Consider the following 16,245-nt stretch of genomic DNA (forward strand, 5'->3'; position numbering starts at 1 on the left):
AAAAAAAGTTCACATCCCGAACCACCAAGGTGCCACAGAGCAAAGCACCGTCCCCACACTGCTCCCCTATCACCGTGTCACTTCACTTCAACGGTCTAGGTGAAGATCTGGCAACACGAGTCATGTGAAACCTCAGACTAGAGCTCCAACGTTCTAGGTGAAGATCTGGCAACCCATATCACGTGATCACCGGAGTTAATCGCAATATGTCTGCGCCCGTGACGGGAACGTTGTGAATTCTTCTGGAAACGCTTAGAACAGTGTTATTTTAGGAGGAACAGGAACAGGAATATCGGAAACATGAAGACGTTCTCTGGTCGTACGAATGCCACAACAAACGCACTGGACTGGGTGGAGGAGAGTGAGGAATATGATTATCACCAAGAGATCGCCAGGTACGGCAGAGCAACCTCGTGGCTCCGCTCTTGGTCAATATTGGAATACATCGTTAAATATTTTTCATTAAATGTAAGGATCACTTGCTTCAAACATTCCGAGCCATGTCGCTGATTGACTGCATCCCTCTGCAGGTCCTGCTATGCAGATATGTTGCATGATAAAGACAGAGTAAGTATCTGATATTTACATTTAAATTTAGAGCATTTATCAGACGCCTTTGTCCAGAGCGACTTACAATCAGTAGTTACAGGGACATGTCCCCCCTGGAGCAACATAGGGTTAAGTGTCTTGCTCAGGAACACAATGGTAGTAAGTGGGTAGTAACCTGGGTCTTCTGGTTCATAGGCGAGTGTGTTACCCACTAGGCTACTACCACACGATATGCGATGGGAGGTTGTGTTGACCGCACATGGTGTTGGAATTGATCTGTCTTTTTTTTTTTTTTTTTAAGAATGTGAAATATTACCAGGGCATCAGAGCAGCTGTTCGGCGAGTGAAGGCCCGCGGGGAGAAGGTGGTGGTGCTCGACATTGGTACCGGGACAGGTCTACTGTCCATGATGGCTGTCACTGCTGGAGCGGATTACTGTTATGCTCTGGAGGTATCATGTCAATTTGAATCAGTTGCATTTTTACACTCTGGAAAAAAATTATCTGGAGAGTGAACACTAACACTTGATCATGACACAGGAATTGAATCTTTTATTAGAGTTTATGGTTATGGTAAATTAATCCACCAAACCCACATAGCAAAATTGGGTCACACTCGGCCTTGATTAGTGCTGTGTGATTCACAACTCACCCGGACTTAATCACCCAGATCCATGAACATGAGTCATGATTCTTAGGACTCCAGTGAACTGAATTTACAGTTTCTTTGCACCATTCGAATTTGAATCGCTCACACAGGTTAGCGCTCCTAACTTGAGTCCGTGCATCCGGCGGTTAACTTCCTCCACAGCCGAAAATGAAGCCGAATCTGAATTGTCTCCGTTGTCTCAAACCAGCAGGTTTAATTTGAAAGTGATTAATTCTAATGGCAAGGCATTTTACTGATGCAAGAACAAACAGCAAAGAACAAAAAGCTTCAGTACTCAACACGTTTTTTTTTATATCTTCTATATTTATAATACATTTTATATATTTATGCTGACTGATTCACTGGGCTAAATCAACAACAAATTTTCAAGACCATAGAGATGCAAGATTAATGCACCAGTAAATTGTGTGAAATACAAGTACACATCCTGTTAATTGTTGTGTTTTTGTACTTAACAGGTTTTTAAGCCGATGGCTGAGGCAGCTTCTACTATAGTGAAGAAAAATGGCTTTAAGGACAAAATCAAGATTATTAATAAACACTCGACCGAGGTCACCGTAGGACCAGGTCAGGTTGTCCAACCGTTCCACTACATGTATATGCCTATGATTTTCAGACTGCGTTTGGTAATTCAGATTTTTATTGTTTTCCCCCCAAGGTGGAGACATGCAGACAAAAGCCAATGTCCTCATCACTGAGCTTTTTGACACTGAGCTGATCGGAGAGGGCGCATTACCAAGCTACGAGCATGCACATATTCATCTGGTTCAGGTTCTAAAATACTTCCCATTTATACTTTCAGAAATATTATTCACATTTTAATCAAGGTGTGTGTGCTTAAAGGTCAGAACATTCAACAATTAACACTACAAATTAACACTTGTCACTACAATTAACAAATTCAAATGCATTTGCACGAAAGATCTCTGAAGACTTTTACAGTATGCAGGTCCCTGTTGTGCTTTAGAAAGGCTGCGAGGCTGTTCCTCACCGCGCCACCGTCTACGCCCAGCTGGTCCAGTCTGAGAAGCTGTGGAGTTGGGCGCAGCTGCAGCCAATAGAGGTCAGCGCCACTCATAAGCTGGTGCCCCCTCCGGATGTGGAAGGCTGTGCTGGAGCGCCGTCTGTCTGTGACGTCCAGCTCAGCCAGGTGTCCCCAGGATCCTTCACTCCACTAGGACCGCTCTGCACCATGTTCATGTGAGAGGCGAAGCTCCTGAAAAGAATTAAGCCGGTTAAATACGTTGTCTCGACATAATCACCACGGCTTCTTTTTGTAGGCCAAGTTATTCTGATATTGTAAGTTTATGACTGTGCCATTTTAACCCTTACTGTAAAATTAATTTCAGTTACATTCAATGAAGTTACAATTCAATTACATTTACAGCATTTATCAGACTTCGTTATCCAGAGTGCCTTACAATCAGTAGTGACAGGGACAGTCCCCCTGGAGACACTCAGGGTTAAGTGTCTTGCTCAGGGACACAATGGTAGTAAGTGGGGATTGAACCTGAGACTTAAATATCTTCTGGTTCATAGGTGAGTGTTAGGTTACAATCACCCATATCCAATTTTAGTAAATTCATAGCCATATCTAGTTGAATCTGGTGAGGGGGTGATGGGATATTTTAATTACTTTTTTCCCCCGGCAGTGTGGATTTCAGCCAGCCTGTCAGCAGCGAGTCCAAGTCCTATTCTAGAAGTTTCCAGATCATGACCAGTGGACGGGCCCAGGTCGTTCTGTCCTGGTGGGACATTGAAATGGACCCAGAGGGCACAATTATATGTACCCTGGCACCCAGTTGGACCTACTCAGACCCTAAAGATTATCCTGTGAGTTACAAAAATGATTAGATTGTGTGGCCTCTGATAAAATTATAACCAAAGTGACATTAATTGATTTAATCTCATGCAGTTGATGTTCTCTGGGCAATATGACTGTGACATTCATAAGATGTGCAGGATACGTCATCACACATTTCAGTACAAATTGTACATCATGTTGTATCCCCTCTACTTTACAATCATGCATCACTTGTATTTTGGCTGGTAAAATCCTAACTAAATGGTTGTAATGTGACTAAATGTAGAAAAGTTGAAGGTATGAAGGAAACGGACCAGTAATCGGAAGGTTGCAGGTTCAAATCCTGAACCATCAAGGTGCCACTGAGCAAAGCACCGTCCCCACACTCCCTGCTGCTCACCAAGAGTCACTTTCAATAATTTTTTCAAGGCACTGTATATATTACAATGTGGAACTGAATTCACTACATGGTAACCAGTTCATGAGTTTAAATACTCTGCTAAGTTCATAGCAATACTCTGAAAGTTCATTTTAAAAGTTGGTTTTAGCAGCTGTATTATTGTTTTCTCTTTTTTTTTTTTTTTTTTAGATTATTGTTCATCCTGCACTTTCCCACTGATGAAAAACCTTTTCAGCAGGGAGAGGATTGGACAACTGTCCCTTTATTCTATTTCTAGAATAAATTTCAGTCTTATCTGCATTTCTTCCCTGTGCTGTCTCATCAGTGGAGAGATCACTGGATGCAGAGTGTCTATTTCCTACCTGCGGAGAGGAGGGTGAGTGAAGGAGAGGAGCTCAGTCTCACTGTCACACATGATGACTACAGCCTCTGGTACAACCTCTCAAACAGGTAGAGAGACTCACACACACACACACACACACACACACTCTCACTCTCTCTCTATGTTCATGGCAGGAAAAACTCTCTTTTTTTTCTCTTAGTGCACAGAATGGCAGACGGGAGTCAAAATGGCTTCGACCGAGCTGCTCCTGCCAGGCCCATCTGGTCTGGACACGACCTCGGTTTGGAGAGTTAAATGACCGTGACAGAAACGAGAGCTATATGTGTGCCTTACGGAGTGTGAGTTACATATCATTCGTTTTCAGTGTTCATTTGTTGTTGTTTTTTATGTTGTAAAGAGCATTTTTGAATTTAGCTGCATGAACTGCAGCGGTGGTCTGGCGGGTAAGGAAACAGACCCGTAATCGCAAGGGCCCCCCCCCCCCACTGCTGCCAGGGTGCCTGTCCAAGATTGATGGTTAAAAGCAGGGGACACGTTTTGTGGTGTCACTTTGTGCTGAGCACCTTCCCTGTATATGAATACAGTTTTACCTTCTCCAGGTGCTGAAGCCAGGTGCTGTTTGCCTGTCAGTCAGTGATGGGAGTCTGCTGCCAATGTTCATTCACATGCTGGGAGCTCAGAAGGTGATCGTGATTTAATGAATGATTTTTTTTTTTTTTTTTTTTACTGAGGTGAATATGGACCGATGACCGGCTTGAATGTTCTCTGTGTTTCTGTAGGTGTTTGCTTTAGAAAGTTCTCAAATGTCACGGCAGCTGATGGAACAGGTGAACCAGAATCTTTTTTTTTTTTTTTTAATTAAAAAAAATGTGTGTGTTTAATATTTATTTTGTGATTTGTATGGTTAGTGAGACACCATCTGTGTCTGTTGTGCGTATTTCTTTCTTGGACAAAGAACGATGAATTCAAATGTGCATTTTTTTTTGTCTTTAGTTCCTGGAAGCCAACTCGCTGAATGGGGCAGTCAAGATGCTGGGTATTCGTCCTGAGGAGCTGTCACCTGATGACCTGGGAGGTGACCAGGTACCGCCCGAAACCTACCAGCTCCTGAAGGGGTGGGGTCAAACTTGCGGCCTCTCTGTTCTTCTCTGATTTCACTCTTTTTTTTCTTTTTTTTTTTCCATGCTAGGTGTCCCTGTTGATCGGAGAACCTTTTTTCAGCAGTAGTCTTTTGCCCTGGCATTCCATCTTTTTCTGGTACTGCCGTACATCTCTGGCACGTGTGCTACAACCAAACGTCACAATCTTACCCCGCAGTGCCACACTCCAAATGGTCGGAGTAGAATTTCAGGTAGGATCTGTGAAGTTTATGTGAATCATCTGTGGTACGTATCAATCATTCCATCACGTTTGGTTTGCTGTAACATCTGTAATACACCCACAATAAGTCTACCGTAGAACTACATTATCATGTTTATGGTCTGCCTTGCCAGAACACTGCCTCCACGGTTAAGACCATGCACGATAGGATATATTGCAATTTTTTGTTTCTTTGCCTGATGTTCCAGTCTCTCTAGAAGAGGGTCAGTTGGGCTTAGACCACATGGCCTTTTCCCATTCTTTTAGCTTTCTAGTTAAGTGAAGATGATTATGTGATAATCGTGTATTAAAATTATTATGATTGTTTAATGTAAGCCAAAAATGCATCAACCCTTCTGAAACACATCTTTTCCTCAACCATAAGATATATCTTCTGACACGGTTTAAGAAGTGAGAAGGTTTCAAATAATCACAGTTAAAATTTAAACAACATATTAACCACTAAAGCAATCAAGCTTTTGACCATTTAATCATTTAGAATCCAGCCACCAGCTTTCTTTTGGCAAGGCAGTGTACTTGAAGTGGGCCACAGTGCGTAAAGGGCTGTAGTTTTTTTAATTAATTAAAATTAAGAATTTTCTAGTTATGTGACTATTCAACTTCTGTAGCAGCAGTGCTTATAAAGTGGTGAATAATTATTAACCCGGTTTGTATTTGTTTCCTCTACAAGGACTTGTGGAGAATCAGGGCTCCATGCGGTTCTTGTGAAGGTTTTGATGTGGAAGCTATGGATGTTATGGTCCAGGTTAGATATAAATTAGATTTTTTCCCCCTCCAGTGTGTGTGTGTATATCACATATTACACACACACACGTGTATACTAAAAATAAAATGGCAAATTTTCTTTAAACCCTCAGAAATCCCTGGATTTTCGAGAGTCCCGTGAAGCTGAGCCACATCCCTTGTGGGAGTACCCATGTCGTGCCCTGACCCAGGCTCGTTCAGTCATGACCTTTGACTTTCAACAATGTGTTCCCGCTAAACCAATCAGCAGTCAGGGCTCTGTGCCACTAACAAGGTGAGACCGCAGCTCATCAAAGCTGCTTGTAGCATGTAGCGTTATGCTAAAGTCCCCCGTTTTTCTTCAGGACGGGGTGCTGTCACGGTGCCGTCCTGTGGATGGAGTACCGCTTGACAGATGACATCACTGTGAGCATGGGCCTGACTGGGGAAGTCACTGAAGAGGTAAAAAGCTTGATAACAGCTTGTCTAGACACTCTAGCTCATGTTTGAATTTGTGGTACGAACGCTGATTTGTCCCGTTCTTGGTCCTTGGCAGGGTGTTTGCGAGTGGTACCCCTACCGAAAACAGGCCGTCTACTTCTTCAAGTCCCCAGCAGACTGCTCCGGTGATGGGGGAGCCACTTTGTCGTATGATCTCACCTTTGACCCCAGTACTGGTGACATTAACATGGACTTTGAAGTAGTTTCACCTTGAAGACACAGCTTTTTGTATGGAGGGGACGTTTAGCCCTTCTCTAAAGGAATAAAAAACATTGAACTTTTTATAAATTTATGTATTATTATTTGTCTGAGTTTAGCATTTCTTTACAAATATAATAAATTGCCAGTTTGTCAAGAAGGTAAATGTCTTTGAAGGCTGAAGAATTTTTCACATCCACAATTCTGACATAGATTAAATGAAAACTTTAAGATAATCACAACTGATTTTATTTCTCTACTGAAACATCAGCACACAGTTCAGAATTAAACCATCCAGGTTTATTCAGAATGAAGACAGAGAGAGATCAAAGTTATTTGGCGACTCGGACAGGACTTTATGAATGAAATGTCTGCTTTAAGACACCACAAATAACAGAATACGAGTTCTGAAATAATGGAGTAATAGACCATAATTGTATGTGAATATTTTATGCACAACATGCAAACAGGGAATTTAAGGAATGTCTGCCGAATCAGTCTAAATGAAAATTCATTTATGCATCAGCAAGCTGCGTGTTCGCCAACAGGACCTTGTCCCCAGGTTTGAAGGCAGGCATCCCGAGGTATGGACAGCTGGCACATCGGAATGCATCACCCAAGTAACACTGAAAGTACAAGGGGAGGCGGGAAATAGTCATAAATGAGTGGTTCCCAACCATGGTCCTGAAGAAACGTCTGCAAAAAAAATTAATTATCCATAATATCCTAATAATGAGCGCGGCAGCGTGTGAAGCCATTTGCTCCTGGTGGCCAATGTGGCATCAGCTTGGAAAGGATGCTGCACCATGGAACTGATCTGGGGTTAAATGTACTCACGTTCCCGCAGGCTGATTTGGGTTGACTGGCCTGCTGTGCAGCTTGACTCTCCTCTTCCAGTTGTTCGGCCAGACCACACGTGCTGTAACGCAGGTCAGACCAATTAGACCTCTAACTATCCATTAATGTTGTGCCAGTGGCCACTGGATTTGCACACTTGCCAGTTTTTGCAGGCTTTCTTTTTTGCGCCAGACCCACAGGAGGAGGCTTTGAGGGAAGCCGGATCAGGTCTCTTTAGGTCTTCTGCATCCAAGAGAGCATCTGAATCGACTAAATCCTGCAGGCCAAAAGTGACAGAAGCAGCTTTGAATTGAGGAAGGAATAAATGAATAAATAATATTTTTTTTAATGAAAAATTAGTGGTGGGCCGTTATCGGCGTTAACGCAGCGAGACTCTTATCGGGCGATTAAAACGTGCTGCGTTAACGTGAGACTCTTATCGGCTTTTGAGACCCGGTTCAGGTCTCTTGGACACATGGCGTGAGTTGTGAGAGGTGCGTGGGGTTTGTGTGCCAAAAGTTATTTCTTTCATTTTAATTTATGTGCATATTAGGAATATTTTGATGTTCTTTTAATACTGTATATTATAGAGAGAGGTGCAGAAAGACGCGATGTTCTGACGCGACCTTTGTACAGGAATGCAGTATTGTAAATAGTGAATGCTTTATGTTAATGTTCAGTTCTCTTGGACACATGGCGTGAGTTGTGAGAGAGAGAGGTGCAGAAAGACGCGATGTGTGACGCGATCTTGCTTATTGTTCAGAATACACTTTGCACAGAAAATCTCTTGGGTGTCAGCTCATCATTTGTGGTTCAAGAAACGAAATCAAAAAGTTACACAACGCAGAAGAAGAACCGCTACACTATGATGACTTTCACCTTGATATTTTAGCACGGATGTATACCTAGCCGAATTGCACTGTAGGGGGTGAGAACGAGTCTTCATCAAACATGACGTGGTAACATGGATGCAGCTATTTAACTGAATAAACAGTTGGTAAACACAAGTACATCTTATTGAACATAATTTATTTTCATCACCAATTATCATAGTAGAACAGCTTTCTCAAGCAGTTTGTGATGCATTTTGGAAACAGGAGATGATCCCCTGGTCTAATGCGCCACCTGGCTTGAGAAACCCATTCTCAAAGACTTACTTTTAGTCATTATTTGGGTATCATACATATTCTGAATGCCTTTGGCAGAATTCAAATGAGCCATTTTAATCTAGATTAATGTTGATTAATCTAGAATCTAGATTATTTTTTCTTACTCTAGATTCATTCCAAGATTACAGTGAGATTAACCTAGATTAAGAAAATTAATCTATGCCCACCTCTATGAAAAATATTACCAAGCAAGCAATCAGACCTACCAAATCCTCATCTTCCATGTCATTGGCGGAGAGGGTCCACATCTTGGCTGTATTGGGATTTAGAGCTGGTTTTTCTGCTGAAGAATATGATTAGAGAATTCAAATTCAGTTTATTAGTCATACATAAATTAACACAGGGTCGACATTACAACTATACAAATCTGGTTAGTAGAGCCAATAATAATAAAAAAAATTCTAAATATACACTGCTCAAAAAAAATTAAGGGAACAACACAATGAAACACCAAGTGAATCATACTTCTGTGAAATCAAACGGTCCACTGATTGACAATCAATTTTACATGCTGTTGTACAAATGGGATAGACAACCAATGGAAATTATAGGCTATTAGCAAGACACGCCCCAATAAAGGCGTGGTCCTGCAGGTGGTGACCACAGACCACTTCTCAGTTCCTATGCTTTCTGGCTGATGTTTTGGTCACTTTTGAATGCTGGCGGTGCTTTCACTCTAGTAGTATGAGACGGAGTCTACAACCCACACAAGTGGCTCAGGTAGTGCAGCTCATTCAGGATGGAACATCAATGCGATCTGTGGCAAGAAGGTTTGCTGTCCAGAGCATGGAGGTACTACCAGGAGACAGTCAAGTACATCAGGAGACGTGGAGGAGGCCGTAGGAGGGCAACAACCCAGCAGCAGGACCGCTACCTCCACCGTTGTGCAAGGAGAACTGTTAGAGCCCTGCAAAATGATCTCCCGGAGGCCACCAATGTGCATGCGTCTGCTCAAATGGTCACAAACAGACGCCATGAAGCTTTTTGTTCCCTTTATTTTTGAGCAGTGGAATTTCAAATATCCAATGGTCTTTTTTTAATTTTTTTTTTTTATTGTGTTCTTCAAAATTTAAGTTCTTAAATAGTATTTAGTGCTGTGAATGTATTCATTCTTAATTCCATTCTAAAATGTGGCTCCATTTGAAAATAACGCAAATATGTGTGCATAAGATGAGAAGTCCCTAAAACTCCTTCACTGTTCATCACCATCTTTTCACAAGGATTGTATTTTTTCATACATGTCACAGATCAAACCCCACATAGAAAATAATACCTTAATGTATTTTAACTCATTCAATAATCATTCATTTCTCGCAATGATTAAATTAATTAGCACAGCCCTGGTTCTAATAAAATGCAAATAAATAATGGATAACAAGCTACAGGATGAGGAGTACCTGGCTGTGGAGTTTTCTTGGCAAAGGAGAGCTTCAGCTGGCTGGAGGAGCCCACCTCAAAACTTGGTTTCGCTGCGGAGAGGCGCAGCCACAGCAGGACGTTCCCCTGGAAACCTGTGGATGCCTGTAGAGCTGTGGCGGCATCTGAACTCAGGGGCTCTTTACTAACCTGCAAACAGGATAGCTGCTGCGGACATCTACAGCAAAAACATCTACAGCATCCGGTAATATGAAACCCGGAGGTCAAATACCTCAGTAACTGACACCAGACCAGCCAGCTTCAGTGCAGACGTCAACTTCTCAGAGGTCCTCACTTTAACACTTTCCGTGTCTGCTGGAGAAATCACAAGTCAGGGACTCGTTTCCAGACTGACGTTGAAGCTACCGTCTTAGACCCGTGATTACAGGAACAAATCTCCCCTGAAGCAACAGTGAAAATTTTAAACGCTCGGAATGTTTTATACAGGGAAAAAAAACGGTTTGCAGCATTTCAAATTATTAATATGGTGGTTTTAACGGTCGAAAAGTGGCAAAAATGCTATGCTTCCCCATTGTTTTGAATATTAGAGTAAAAACATGTTCAAAAATAGGTGTGTGTATGTGTTATTAATACATGCTGAAGCAGTCAGGAATAAACTGCTGTGTTCAAGTTGGAAATAAAAGAGTTTTTCACTCACTAATTGGGTTCACTAATTAGCTTCCAATGAGCCCAAATAGCAAAATAAAAATTAAAAATGCATGTAAAAAAAAAACCCAGCTTGGGCATTAGGAGGTTTAAGATCATGTTCTGGGTGACAAATAGTTACACAAACAAAAAAGATAGCTAGTTAATAGTCTTCAAAATGCAAATGTTTGAGATGGAACTGGAGCATGCCAGCGCCACTACTAATATTCTTGACTTTGGACTAACGTGTTGTATCATCCCCAAACTGAAGATCCGAGATTGCGGCCCCCATATGAACACAGCTCTTTGTTAGTTCACACTGAATTAGTTGTTCACATGCTGCAGTCCGATATTGTTAAGAAGTTTGCCTGTAGCACACTGCATGGTTACAAGCAGGTATTACAGAAAATGGGACCCATTCCACTGATGCCATTACACCTGAATGTCCCATCAAGGTGACCCGGCACCAGCGTCCGACCGCACCTGTGACTGGCTCCTGCAGCACAAGCTTTCCACCCAGTTTCATGACTCTGGCCATTTCAGCCAGGAGCTCAGAGCTGTGGAGGGTCCAGCCGTCAGACGTCAGGCTGGATAAAACCCAGTCGTAACTCGACTGGGCGTGAGAAGCTGAAAAATTAACCAGAATTACTTTTTTGCTTTTGCGAACCAACGATACCTCATTGCACCCGACTCCCTCAAGACTCACACAGCACGAGTCTCTCGGCGTTTTCAAGCGACACCAGTCCCTTCTGACCAGCGACGGCCGTCAGACTCTCCACGTGCTCCTTTAGAAGCGCAGGGGATGTAGGGTGGGACCACACCACCAAGACACGGTCCCCCTCATTCACCCCCAAGTCAGCCATGGTGACCTGTGAACAGAGAACAACAAGATTCCCCAGATAACTGGAGAGTTTACGCTTGGCCCCACTATAAGAGGCAAGGTGGAGTCTTGGCAGGTGCAAGCCCCGCCCCGTGACGTCACCCACGCGTCTTCCTATTTCTATTAGAGTAAGTCCGACTTGACCAGGTTTCTAACCAAACTTTCCATGTTTGCGTTTCACCGAACGGAATAAGACGCCAACTTCAGCCTGAACTGTTCCATTTCGCTCGGCTTTTGTCCGTGCGGCGCCTCATACCGGCGAGAACCACCAGAGAGGTCGTTTCATTCCCCACATGTGACGCAGCCGCCGCGAACGTCCACACCGCGACAAACGTGTGTAATATCGGACACTTACCCGGTGCAGGCGAAAAGTCCGCCTCGGTACGTCCAAACTTCTCCTTCACTCGAACTCCGAGGCGTATTTCACGCTGCGCGTTTCTGATGAGCAACGGCGGCGGTTTTTGTGAAGCGAGCAGCAGTCAGCTTGTATATAACGTGTGTCAAAATAAAGGTCCCACACAATTAGATGTTTACGTTTCATTATAGAGCACTGATTAAGATGTACGGATTAAGAATCGAAAACAGTTTACTCAAAGGTATATATTAGATACCTTAATGTTATATAATATAAGGAAATTGCTTATGTAACGACTGTCACAAAAGAAAACAGAAAGATATACGAATTATATCTCTATCTCTATGTATATATAATATATATATAATAGATATACAGCAATATAAAATAATATAAAATAAAAATTGAAGAATTGAGAGTTGCACCTTTAAGAGCACCTGGTAAGAGCCAACCAGTATCAACACATTCCATGACATAATTTAGCTATATGGACAGAGAACAAACAAGTGTCTTTCAACCTCCAGGTCTTCACCCATTGACCAGTCAACACTACCAAGATCACTCGTCCCCTCGTGAGGCAGCTGCAGGGCTGGAAGAATCCCGGCCCTGCACCTGGTCAGCTCCGTGTTGCACCACGTCGTTCCTTCATTTCTCCGGACTTTTATTTTGATGTCCACTGTTATTATGAAACTGTTGCCAGTTTCACGCTGCTCGAAAGAAGGCCGACCGTCGGCAGGCAGACATGGCGGCGCTGCTGAGGGGTGTGCGTTCGGGGAGGATCCTGCGGGCTTTCAGCAGTGGTGAGTGGTCGCACCAGCCTGGACTCTCTGTCAAAGTTGGTCGGAAGTGGGATCGTAGTTACAGAACCGAACCTTTGCTCACTGGCTTGCGAACGTCACTTGGAGTAAGTCGGGACAAGGTGATTATGAAGGACGGCGTCACTCGAGCCGTGTTTATAACGCCTCTTATTGATATTTCGTCGCCGTGAGCACAGGCGTAGGGCTTGTTGTGGAGTGTGATAGTTAGTAAATCCGTGGGAACCGTGGTTGTAATGCTCTGCATCGCAGTGGTCCTGCAGGCAGCTGGACCGCAGTGCAGCGCCGCCGGACGAGGCTTCCGCTGTGCGGCCTGGCCAAGGCTGCACAGCGACTCCAGGAGCCATGAGCCTGTTTCAACCTCCGGCCCTTCCTCCGCTGACCACCAACACTACCAAGATGGCTCTGCCCCTCAGGACACGACCGCACGGGAGGCAGCGGCGGGCCGAGAAGAAGCCCAGTCCTCCACCAGGTTAGAAGAGATGAGCTTGGGATGAACTTGTCGCTGGAGAATCACCTAGGCGTACTGAACCATGGAGCTCATGCCTGATCGTGCTCTCCTCCAGCTATCAAGACCAGGGTGGAGAGCATGGAGAGGACTATGAGACAGAAGAGCAGCTTCAGGCCCGGATCCTCACCACGGCTGTAGGCTTTGTCCCACAGCACGGCTGGAGTGTGGAGGCCATTGCAGCAGGGGCGGAGGTCAGTGATCTGTGATGTCCAGGGTCTGTGATGTTTGCTGTAGATGCATACAGGGCACCTTACGCTGCCTCTTCTCTCGCTCTCTCTATTTAGTCCTTAGGCCTGTCACCCGCTTCTGCAGGAATGTTCAACAACGGCGCAGGAGACCTGGTGTTGCACTTTGTGTCCCACTGTAACTCTCAGCTGACTGAGATCCTGGCCGAAGAGCACAAGCAGATCCAGCTGGGCCAAGCTGAGTAAGACGGGCACAGGCCTCTCCTGTTCATTACAACCATCACTGTGGTCCGTGAATCTTCTTGACCGCTCTGCGCAGCATTTGTCGGCATCATAACCAGCTTGTGGAGCCCGTTTAAGAACATAAATTCACAATCTCAGATTTCGACATCGGTGCGTAGAGAGTAATTATGCGTATAGAAATCCTAGACCGTTGATCGTTTCAGGTCAAAGAAAACCTCACAGTTCTTGAGGGATGCTGTAGAGACCCGACTGAGGATGTTGATCCCATACATCGATACCTGGCCACAGGTACAACATTCTGACAACAGCCACGTAGCTACACTCATCCATTGTACTACTGAACATGGATACAGCATTTACCAGACGCCCTTATCCAGAGCGCCTTACAGTCAGTAGTGACAGGGACCGTCCCCCCTGGAGAAACTCAATTTAAGTGTCTTGCTCAGGGACACAGTGGTAGTAAGTGGGGTTTGAACCTGGGTCTTCTGGTCTATCAGTCTATCCTATATATCCTATATATCCCAACTTGCTCTACTGCATGGACAAAGACAGGAAAACGTACTGGAAATATGAGTCATGGATCGAGCTGAGAGTCGTGGACGTTTTTGTGGTTTGTCCTTTGTAGGCGATGAGCATACTGCTTCTGCCCCACAACATCCCAGAGAGCCTGAAGCATCTGTCCTCGCTTGTGGATGACATCTGGTTCTATGCAGGTGACCGCTCCACCGATGTGAGTCAGCTCGCCTCTAGCTGTCTTCCTGACCTTAGACAGACTTTAGACAGACTCTTCTTATGACAGGAAGTGAATGTGAACTGTAACACTGTCCAATGATTGACACAGATAACACCTAACATTACAGAATCATGCCACAATATGTTCTCATCCTAACTAAACATGCTTTCTATTATTATATTTCTATTCTAAGATTAATAAGTGCTGATCTTTATTGTGATTTTATGCAGATGAACTGGTATACCAAGCGGGCTGCATTAACTGGGATCTACAACACCACAGAGCTGGTCATGGTGCAAGACTCCTCTCCTGACTTCCAGGACACCTGGACCTTTCTTGACAGTCGTATCCAGGATGCAGTCAATATGGCTAAATCAGCAAAGCAGGTAGGATCCTTAGAAACAAACTGGCAGCTAATTTTCAAACCAACGCTGCGCGCAACGCATAGAGCATGTTTTCCGGCATCACTTCACTTTACTTTACTAAAATGTCGCGCTGATTCCCGTCTGGTGAAAATTAGTCCCGGGATGCAGTATCCAGCAGCAGAGGTAAGACAAAACGGCAGCTTGAGGACTGGCTAGCTGTTAGGTCACACCCAGTTTCAGAAAGTTCATGCAGTTAGGTCAGGAAAATCATATGAGAAACTACAGAGTTAAGTTTTTTTTTTTTTTTTTTCTTTCTTTTTTCTTCCTGTCCTGTGACTTCGGATGTAGCAAAACGGTGATCATTAATGAAATTCAGCTTTGCCGTTTTCCCTCTAACAGTTTAAAATCTGAGGAGGCCAGTGATCGACGGCTCTCAAACATGCTACTTCCTCTTTCTGGATGATTTAGACCCACGACTGTCAATAAATCACAAAACATTGTTATAGTTTTCTTTTATTGCATCTATTTATTTATGTGAATCCTGAGGACTAATGACCTTACACAAGCAAGAAAGCCGCGTGCTTAATGCGTGGCGCTGCGTTTAGTGGCAGTTTGAAAATAGTGCCCTTGGTGTGCTATGCATGTAAAATGATTAATTTCTTACATTTTTTTTTTTTTTTTTAAGGTACAGTCCACCGGGGAAGCAGTGGTGCAAGGCCTAATGGGAGCGGCAGTTACAGTAAGCACTCTTTTATTACTTTGATCAATATTAATCAATTTAAACAAAACAATCAAATACAAATTAAATTTAACATGAAATTGTACTTAAATGAACATTTAAATTTACCTCTCTAATCCAAAACATATGATACATTATTTAAACTTTGGGTATTCTTCCACGTTTGCTTTTGATTTTGTTTGTGAATGAAATGGCTGCTTTCTTATACAAGATAAGACACCTTTCACCATTTCGGGATTACATCATTTTTGCCATTCTGTCCTACACAGCTGAAGAACCTCACAGGGATGAACCAGAGGAGATGAAGAGAATGTTTGCTTGAGATGCCCCTGCTCCAGACCTCATTCACCAGTCCTGTTATAACGCAATGATATTCTTCAGTCTTTATTCTGTATTTATGATTAGTCAAATGCTGGTTTTTACCAGTACTAAATTGCATCACTGTGCCACGAACCTGGTAGTAACCATTTTTCTGCTCTCACAATACTGTTTCGCATCCTTTTGAAGGGGGGAAAGATTGTACATTGTCCTTGGAAAAACACTTTTCGTATATTCGCAATGTGTTTGACCGATCTATTCAATAAACTCTATTTAGTATTTCCTAGTAATGCCTTTTTATTTCACGGTCTGTTTCCCTGCAGAAGTATAAGGTTTTTAATACTTGAGGCTCATCTGGAGGTGTTCCAAAAAACTGGATTTTTCATTTAGCTGGGTAAACCTTTTAGCTTGCTTTCACGTTTGATCAATTAAAAAAAATAACTGCAATTTTTTTCTTTCCTCTATTT

At 43.4% G+C, this 16,245-nt stretch overlaps 3 protein-coding genes across 6 annotated transcripts; 2 read left to right on the forward strand and 1 right to left on the reverse strand.

Annotated features, from left to right (window-relative positions):
* The first annotated feature begins 185 nt into the window (after positions 1 to 185).
* Positions 186 to 6,724, forward strand: prmt7 (protein arginine methyltransferase 7). Its single transcript, XM_028986491.1, has 17 exons — positions 186 to 395; positions 531 to 567; positions 851 to 1,000; positions 1,677 to 1,785; positions 1,877 to 1,989; positions 2,186 to 2,418; positions 2,871 to 3,051; positions 3,748 to 3,872; positions 3,965 to 4,103; positions 4,365 to 4,448; positions 4,545 to 4,592; positions 4,759 to 4,848; positions 4,955 to 5,116; positions 5,816 to 5,890; positions 6,003 to 6,163; positions 6,234 to 6,330; positions 6,425 to 6,724. Exons 1-17 carry the CDS (start codon positions 301 to 303, stop codon positions 6,581 to 6,583), a joined length of 2,058 nt encoding a protein of 685 aa, XP_028842324.1. The 5' UTR covers positions 186 to 300; the 3' UTR covers positions 6,584 to 6,724.
* A 121-nt stretch (positions 6,725 to 6,845) lies between these two features.
* Positions 6,846 to 12,105, reverse strand: ciapin1 (cytokine induced apoptosis inhibitor 1). Of its 4 annotated transcripts, none has more exons than XM_028986495.1 (9): positions 11,870 to 12,105; positions 11,341 to 11,503; positions 11,118 to 11,261; positions 10,222 to 10,304; positions 9,971 to 10,139; positions 8,780 to 8,853; positions 7,566 to 7,681; positions 7,405 to 7,486; positions 6,846 to 7,193 (listed from the first exon to the last, which is right to left on the reverse strand). In XM_028986495.1, exons 2-9 carry the CDS (start codon positions 11,495 to 11,497, stop codon positions 7,083 to 7,085), a joined length of 936 nt encoding a protein of 311 aa, XP_028842328.1. In that variant the 5' UTR covers positions 11,498 to 11,503; positions 11,870 to 12,105; the 3' UTR covers positions 6,846 to 7,082. The 4 variants fall into 4 exon arrangements, with proteins under 4 accessions (XP_028842328.1, XP_028842329.1, XP_028842326.1 ...); XM_028986496.1 differs by having other exon boundaries at positions 10,222 to 10,301; positions 11,870 to 12,092; XM_028986493.1 differs by having other exon boundaries at positions 8,780 to 8,856; positions 11,870 to 12,023.
* A 458-nt stretch (positions 12,106 to 12,563) lies between these two features.
* coq9 (coenzyme Q9 homolog (S. cerevisiae)) lies at positions 12,564 to 16,057 on the forward strand. Its single transcript, XM_028986492.1, has 9 exons — positions 12,564 to 12,669; positions 12,937 to 13,156; positions 13,251 to 13,386; positions 13,480 to 13,622; positions 13,827 to 13,911; positions 14,249 to 14,353; positions 14,587 to 14,742; positions 15,407 to 15,460; positions 15,730 to 16,057. The coding sequence occupies exons 1-9, from the start codon at positions 12,612 to 12,614 to the stop codon at positions 15,763 to 15,765; spliced, it is 993 nt and encodes a 330-aa protein (XP_028842325.1). The 5' UTR covers positions 12,564 to 12,611; the 3' UTR covers positions 15,766 to 16,057.
* The last annotated feature ends 188 nt before the right edge of the window (positions 16,058 to 16,245 follow it).

The sequence above is a fragment of the Denticeps clupeoides genome, chromosome 7 (genome assembly GCF_900700375.1).
Source record: "Denticeps clupeoides chromosome 7, fDenClu1.1, whole genome shotgun sequence".
In the NCBI taxonomy this organism is placed as follows: domain Eukaryota; kingdom Metazoa; phylum Chordata; class Actinopteri; order Clupeiformes; family Denticipitidae; genus Denticeps; species Denticeps clupeoides.

Bases quoted from the DNA above. Each gene is read 5' to 3' on its own strand.
- prmt7 (XM_028986491.1), top strand. From the start codon at position 301: ATGAAGACGTTCTCTGGTCGTACGAATGCCACAACAAACGCACTGGAC. The intron at 396-530 runs GTACGGCAGAGC...ATCCCTCTGCAG, and splicing joins TATCACCAAGAGATCGCCAG to GTCCTGCTATGCAGATATGT. The intron at 4,449-4,544 runs GTGATCGTGATT...GTGTTTCTGTAG, and splicing joins ACATGCTGGGAGCTCAGAAG to GTGTTTGCTTTAGAAAGTTC.
- ciapin1 (XM_028986493.1), bottom strand. From the start codon at position 11,497: ATGGCTGACTTGGGGGTGAATGAGGGGGACCGTGTCTTGGTGGTGTGG. The intron at 11,262-11,340 runs GTGAGTCTTGAG...TTAATTTTTCAG, and splicing joins CGCCGAGAGACTCGTGCTGT to CTTCTCACGCCCAGTCGAGT. The intron at 10,140-10,221 runs GTATTTGACCTC...TCCTGTTTGCAG, and splicing joins GTCTGGTGTCAGTTACTGAG to GTTAGTAAAGAGCCCCTGAG.
- coq9 (XM_028986492.1), top strand. From the start codon at position 12,612: ATGGCGGCGCTGCTGAGGGGTGTGCGTTCGGGGAGGATCCTGCGGGCT. The intron at 12,670-12,936 runs GTGAGTGGTCGC...TCTGCATCGCAG, and splicing joins CCTGCGGGCTTTCAGCAGTG to TGGTCCTGCAGGCAGCTGGA. The intron at 13,157-13,250 runs GTTAGAAGAGAT...GCTCTCCTCCAG, and splicing joins GAAGCCCAGTCCTCCACCAG to CTATCAAGACCAGGGTGGAG.